The sequence below is a fragment of the Blastomyces gilchristii genome (genome assembly GCF_000003855.2).
Source record: "Blastomyces gilchristii SLH14081 genomic scaffold supercont1.8, whole genome shotgun sequence".
Classification (NCBI taxonomy): domain Eukaryota; kingdom Fungi; phylum Ascomycota; class Eurotiomycetes; order Onygenales; family Ajellomycetaceae; genus Blastomyces; species Blastomyces gilchristii.
Genome location: NW_003101675.1, coordinates 1,984,392 through 1,992,036, shown reverse-complemented (window position 1 = coordinate 1,992,036; position 7,645 = coordinate 1,984,392). Strand labels below are relative to the sequence as shown.

The 7,645-nt window shown below is 36.3% G+C and overlaps 1 protein-coding gene across 1 annotated transcript; it reads right to left on the bottom strand.

The window, feature by feature from the left end:
- On the bottom strand, nt 1-3,274 carry BDBG_17108 (uncharacterized protein). Its single transcript, XM_031724896.1, has one exon. It carries the CDS (start codon nt 2,873-2,875, stop codon nt 38-40), a length of 2,838 nt encoding a protein of 945 aa, XP_031578445.1. The 5' UTR covers nt 2,876-3,274; the 3' UTR covers nt 1-37.
- Nucleotides 3,275-7,645: the final 4,371 nt, after the last annotated feature.

Here is a 7,645-nt window from a genome sequence, read left to right as displayed (position 1 = left end):
ACCAACATCTTCCATAGGGATGTCTTTGATGTGCGGCTCAGAGTTCTTTGGTCCTGTTTGCTAGTAGACGTTCCTGAATTGGGCCTTGTGCAGCAGAAGACTCTTTATCTACATCGTTATCACCACCACGAGATTTTTCGTGGCCTAACTTGGGGGCATTGTTTTTCTGCCTCGGCTGAGTTTTTGAGGGAGGTACTGGTAGTTCCAGAGGCTTCTGTGTTGCACTGCTATTGGAGGAAGATATACCGTTCTCTTCAGACTGGACGCGTCTCCGCTTCTTTTGATTTTGAGCGTCACGAACACTGTCCTCCTTGTGTTGACGGCCACGGGGCTGTGATGGTTCTGGTGATACACTGTTTCGAGAACGTTTCCGTGGCGGCGCCTCCTTAGATGGCTTTACGTCAGGGTTTGCAGGCTCGTTCCGTTGTTTAATAGTTTCCTCACGGCTAGAAAGTGAATCAGACGACATCAGGCTCTCCCTTCGCTTCACTCGGTCAGGAGGCCGGCCCGCAATGAGGCGCCGACGCTTGACAGGCTCATCCCCGTTGTGAGAGGGTACAGAATCCTTTGGGCATTTACGGTCTGGGCGTGTTTCTTGGTCAGATCCGCCTGCAGACTGGTCAAGATTGCTGCTTTCTCTGTTTGGCGGCTTCAACCGATTCCCCCCGGATGCAACTCGTTTATCCTTCTCATGGCCGGCAGCTTCAGGCTTCCTCCTTTCCTTTACATGATCTGTTTCCCGAGTGGAACGTTCAGTTTGGCGACCCGAATCGGATGTTCTGGCAGCTTTTCGTTGCGATGGAGGAGCTGGGGACGACGATTCCCGTCGAGCGTGCTTTTTCACATCTGTGTCTTTATCACGAACCCTTCGAGGAGATTTCGTATCAGGCCTGCGGTTCTTGAGGGTTCTTAAATGGTTATCATATGCTCGTTTTAAAAGTTCATACTCTCTTTCCCAGTGATCTCCTTTACGTTCTCTTGATAATTCGTAATATGTTCGGCCACGGCGGTCAAGACGCGTGGGGTCAAATCCTCGTTGGTCTAGTAAGAGTTGAATAACCGCAGTGTTCCCTCTGCCGATTGCAGCGAGCATGGGAGTGTTATACCCCGGTTTATTGTGGTTACCAGTTAATAGCGGCTCCGGATCCGGGTCTGGATCGCCCATGCCCAACAGAATCCCCAAGACTTCGTCATGTCCACCTTTCGCAGCGGCAATTAGCGACTCGGGATCAGCTTTTTGTCCCACGTTAAGGATATTTGCCACACCAGCCATATCCCCCTTAGCAGCAAAATCTCGAAGATTTTCCGGAGTTGCTTTTGTCCATAACAAATCGTTCCTTGTTGCCTCACTCCTCACGGTTCTCCTACGAGCTCCTAGACTAGGTGGAGGAGGACTTCGCTGGCCATGAACCGGGGGAGAATCACGAGGACTGGCTGCCGATGCGCCCCGCGATGAAGGATCCCTGCCGGAAGAAGTGGCGCGAACAGATTGATCTGCAGACTTTCGTCGTTGCCCCTTGGCTTTGGCTTCCGCTATGATTTTTCGCATTTCCTCGTAGTTCTGGCTATCGGACGGGACAAGGTCGTACGGTTCATCGCCCTCCGCATTACCGAGACGAGGATTGGCGCCCGCGTCCAAAAGCAATTTCACAACTTCCAAATGGCCGTTTTCCACAGCATCAATAAGGGGAGTATCTCTGTCAATATTCCTTGTGTCGATTTCACATCCTGCTTCGATTAGGAACTTAACGATATCTACACAGCCTTCAAGAGCAGCGATCTGAAGTGGCGTGTTCCCCGCGTTGTCAGAAATATTTAGATCCTCTGGGCGCTCAGCATGGCGCGCTTTCGCAGCCTCGACTTCCTGCATCGCACAGGCCCTTGCAAGTCTTGTCCGACCATTTTGATCTCGTTGTTTCTTTACCTGCATCTGTTTTGCGGGTGATATCGCGGCTTGCTCGCTAGAAGCTAGCTTGCGCAGACAAGCAGATGGTAAAGGAGATCCACTGGTGGAAGACGAAGTAGACTCTCGGTCCTCTGAAACTTGGCGGCGTGAATCTGTCGCAGGCGGCGGTCGCGCTCGTCTTCTCTTTTTGATATCAATAGATGAGTGCGATCCCGATGTAACTCTATGGTGTAAACGATAAGCTGGTGATGTGGAACGATGCTTAGATAAGTGTTGTGAATGCGACGTGTTTGATGTTTCGTCGGAAATTTTGTTGTGGGATGAATCTGATACATGTTGACGGTCGCCATGGCGGCGGGGCTCTCCTTCCTCCACACGAACCCCTTCACTTGACCAACGATTCGTCGACTGGCGGTTTTTGTTCCCCTCTAATCCATCGAAACGCGAGTGGGATAAACCACGTGTGGCAGACGTCTTTTCTGAGTCTCCAGTTTCCTTCTGTTTCGTGTACTTCGTTTCCCCTGGTGGAGATGAGGCTCGCGAAGTCTGTTCGCCAGGGTCACGCACTTTGAGAGATCTACCATCCACATTATCGCTTTCTACCCGCAGTCGCTTTCGTGGTTTTCCACTTTCGGGTAACGATGCGACTCCAAAGTCCCTCTCATCTTCAGCTCTCCCCAGGCTCCTATCGCGTTTGTGCTGTATGTACCTTCTCTTTTTCTCCGGCGATAGCTCCTCCCGCCCCGACTGGATGATGGTTTCCGCCTCTGAGTCCGCTTTTATGCTGACTGTATCGTCGCTACCACTACCACCACTCTCCCCCTCTGGTTTCTGCTTGTCAGAGGTAGGAGGCGCCTGTAATGGAATTTTGTTTTCGGCAAGCTTTAAGCTGGGTTCCACGTGGCGATCATTGTCACGATTGGTGGGAGGAACAGCTGGCAACGACAGTGCTGCATCAGCATCATTCATAGCGGCTGCAGTCGGGATATTTGTCTTCTCTGCCTCATCGTTAGTAGCCGTAGCTGCGGAATATGAGCGTTGGCCGGCGATCGAGAAGGACTCGATCACAGGTGTATTGGATGAGCCTAAGGCAAGATGCCGACAGCGCGACTATATTTTTTTTACTACAAGGTGGCGGGGCGAATATGTGGCACTTGATGTTTCGTGTTAGATGATAGCTCGTTGGGTAGCGGCGAAGAGTTGATGATTGGGATTGTAGTTTGGATAAGTTCTGGTCAAGATCGGGCGCAAGGCGTCCAGGTTCTGATAAAAGAAAGGCGGTGGGGAGCCAACATGCCGCTAGTCCTGTTTGGGTTTTCTGCTGCGTACCAAGGTATATATATTAAAGGGCGCTATCAAAAGAATTCCGCTGCTCAGATTCAATTTATACAGCTAAGAAGTGTCCACCATGTTTTACATTTCACTTCAAATCACCCCACATTCTATTTATATGAGATTGCCATGTATTCTGAATTGATATCTCTTTTTTCTCAAATATTTCATCTTTAATATTATACAGAAAGAGGTGTATTCTTTCAGACTTTAAAACAATTATATATAGTTTATATTATCTCAGTAGCTGATTATAAAGTTTAAGTTTAATAAAATAATTAAAGAAATTTCAATAAACTCTTTCAAAGTCTGTAAAATAAAGCTTTGAGAAAAATTTTAGAAATATTTAAATTATTTTTTATTAAAGTAATAAAAATTAAAGCTTCAATTTATTATTATTATTATTATTCTTCAATTATAGATGTATACAGTCAGAGACTATAATATCTACCTGAGAACTTTTAGTTCTCAGAGTTTTTTCTATATCTGTAAAGTTAACTATTATATATTCATCAATTTCAGATATACAAAATCAGAAAATTTCAGCTCAGAATATAAAAACTGTTTACAAATTACAGTGTTTTAACATCTTCTGATACTTTGAAATCATTTGATAATATCATGACAAAGGAAAAGAGAACACAGTCTTAAAGATAGACATATTAAATAGATAGATAGAAAGAAATTGAAAGAAAAAGATAAAGTAAAGAGAGACTGTAATAAAACAAATTATTAAAAGATAGTATATAGCTGTTTTAACAGACTATATCTGATTGATTTCCTTCTCTTCATATTCAGATATTTCTGAATTTAGTCATTTTCTTATAGCTGCTTGAGTTTCTGATAGAAAGTCTATTAAGTATTTAATTCCTGTCTCAGTTGAGAATAAGAATCTTATATTTAATTAATTTAAATCATACTTCTCTTTCAATCTGGCTCTGAGACTATTGTATAATGCACAGTGTATTATAATATACTCAGAATTCTCATTTATATTGCAGAATGAGTATTCTATTGAGTCAAATCTATCATCAAATCTTTGTATATAAGATTTGAAATAGCCATGTTCTAGTTTCAGCTGTATTATAGATGAGAATATTTTCTTTTTACATTTAATTGAACAAGATTTTCACTTGGGTTTTATTTCAAATCTTGAATAATGTATACTCTTCTTTTGTTTCTGTCAGCTTTTATTTCACTTATCTAAACAAGATTCTTTTATTTTTCTCTTTATAAAAGATCAGAATATAATTTTTTAAATAGATCTGCTTAATTCTACACTCTTTTTTACAGCTGAATCAGTCAATTCATTATCATGAATATTCATATAAGCAGAAACTCAGTGCAGATGAATTATCAACTTTGATATTCTTCTCTTTTGAATTTTCAAAACAGAGTTTAAGATCAGTTCAAGATTTATTTGATTATTATGAATCTGACTATTTCTAAGTCTTTTTAAAGCAGCTTGACTATCAGAGAATATTCATATCTCTTTCAAACTATTTTCTCTTTTATAAGATTTTATTTCAATGAGTTTGAAAGCTTTCACTATTGTAAATAGTTCAGCATCAAAGACTTCAGATTCACAGTCTAAATTTCAGAAATCTGAGATAAAATTGATATTATCTTCAGTATAAGCAATGTCTGTATCTAATCTATTCAAATTCTCATTTTTTGAGTTATCTAAATAAATCAGAATAGAGTCTTTTATATTAATTATAGAAATTCTCTTCAAGTGCTGTTTATATTCTTTCTCTTTAGATAGTTCACTTATTTATAAGTTTATAAGAGATTCAAGCTTTTCTCTTCAGAGAGATAACTTCTCATGATTAACTTTTTTAATATTTAAAGAAGAAAATTAATTTTTAATCAGAGAGTATAGTCTGTACAGTTGAGAAGATATTTTCTTTGAAGAATTATTTTCATTTCAATTAAGAAATCTATTTCAATTCAGTTCATTTCCTGAGTTAACTGATAAAAATAAAGAAGAGACTCTTTCTCTGATTATATGATTTAAGCTTATCTTTATAACTCTCAGAGTATAGTTTATACAGGTCTTTTTAAATCTAATAGCAGAAGAAGAAATTGAAGCTTCAATTTTCATTGCTTTAATAGAAGATGATTTAAATGCTCTCAGAATTCTTCTCAAGACTCTGTTTTACAGACTTTGAAAGAGTTCAGTGAAATTCTCTTGATTATTTCATCAAACTTAAACTTCATAATCAGCTACTGATGTAATACAGGCTATATATAACTGTCTCATAGCCTGAAAGAATAGATCTCTCTCTGTATTTAATAGTCTGATTATGTTATTTAATAGTCTTTCTGCCTTGACAGTTCTTTATTGAATATAATATTTAAAATTCAACTTGAAGTTTAATCATACTTCTAATCATTTAATATTAACACTGAGTTTAATCTCTCTATTTAAAAGAGTTAGAGATAGTTCTTTCTCATTGAATCTAGAAAAGAAATGAATTAACTCAGTTTTATTCATATTAAATTAAATTTGATTAATATCTGCTTTAATAAAGATTTTCTTTATAACTTCTTCAATTACTTTTAAATTCTCTTTGATAGTTTTTGAGCTGTAGACTAGATCAATATCATTCACATAACTCAGAGATTACACTATTCTCATATTTCTATTTTTAAATAGATATGCAGTGTATATTGCAAATAAAATGAGTGAGATTAAAGATTCTTACAGTACTTCTATTTTTATCTCAGTCTTATCTTATTTCATTTCATCAAAGAAAAGTTATATAATTCTTTTAGATATAAAACAGTTAACTCATTTTATTAGAGAAAGTAACAGTTTTAATATCTTCAAAGTCTGAATTAACTTTGACTTTAAAATATAATCAAATGCTTCTTTTATATCAATAAAAACTGCAGTTGAGATCAGATCTTCATACTTTACTATCTGAATATTATGAATAACTGAGAGAACAGTGTCAATTGCAGAACACTGTTTTCTATCTCTTATTTATTCACTGAATAACAGAGAATTACTGATAGAGCTTATAAAAGATAGTTGAGTAGCTATTATCTTTTCTAAAACCTTTTCTAGACAGTTCAATAGAGATATTACTTTATATAACTTAAAAATTGAAGTTTTTCTATTAGATTTTATAAGAATCACTTCAGTGACTTCTCTTCAGCATTCAGAATAATATTCATTTTTCAAGAGATTGAAAAAGAGCTCAAAATATTCATTCTTTAAGTAGAAGTATATATTTTGAATAATCAAGTGATTAATTGAATCAGGCTCTGCAGCAGTTTTAACTGAACTTGAGAAGATAGCTGACTCTAATTCATCTTGAGTAAGATCAGACCATTCTCAGTCATTTTCATCAATATAGTTGAGAAGTGATATATTCTCTTTCTCTGAATCTGAATCTGATGAGTTTTGAAAGAGAGTTCTTATAAAAGCTTGATATTTTTTCTCAAAAGAGTTTACTGTATATAATTCATTCTGAAACTCATATTCTAGAATTGAAAGTTTTGCTACACTTCTTATTTTAGTATAATTAAAAGCTTTAAAAACTTTCTTTTCTTATGCTTCTTCAAGAAACTTATTTCAGCAGTCTGTTTTAGATCTTTTAATATCTGAAAAATATTCATTTCTGACAGCTTTAAACTCTTTATCAGAAATTATATCATTCTTTCAATCTCTTCTAGCAGTAGTCAATTGTTTTCTTTTAAATATAATATTCTCATTTCATCAAGGTTTTGAATACTCAGAAGACTTTCTCTTTGACATATTATCTTTAACACTTACTAGAATAATAGATGTAATGAGCTTCACTCTATTCTCAAGCATTTCATTTGAGATATCTTGATCAGGATTTCAATATAACTCACTCTATCTTTCAGATTTTAACAGTTTTATACTTTCTTCAACTGTCTTTCAGTCAGCTTTTTCAAAGTTAAACTGATTAGAGAGAAGAGGATTTTCACTCATTTATTTCTCACTCAGTTCAATATTAAATTGAATAATCTCATAATCTGATTCTGATGTCTTATTTGAATTAATAAATCAGTTTACAAGTCTTTTTTTTATCAGATTTTATAATATGAAGATTAGATCTATAATAGATTTCTGTTTCATATCTTTTCTCAAGAATGTTTGTTAATCAGACTTATTAACTAAATCTATTAAATACTTAAAAATTCATTCAATCAGATTATCAGCTCTTACTACTCTTTTGTATTCTGAATTTCATCAGAAATGATGTGCATTAAAATCTTCTACAATTATAGAGTTTCTTGATAAAGTTATATTCAGAAATTCTCTATTAATTATTCAGATGTTATTATTTTTCTTCAATGACTTTTCATTATAGATATTTATAAGCTGTATAGTATTAAACTCATTCTCTTTATTCATAATATCACTCATCA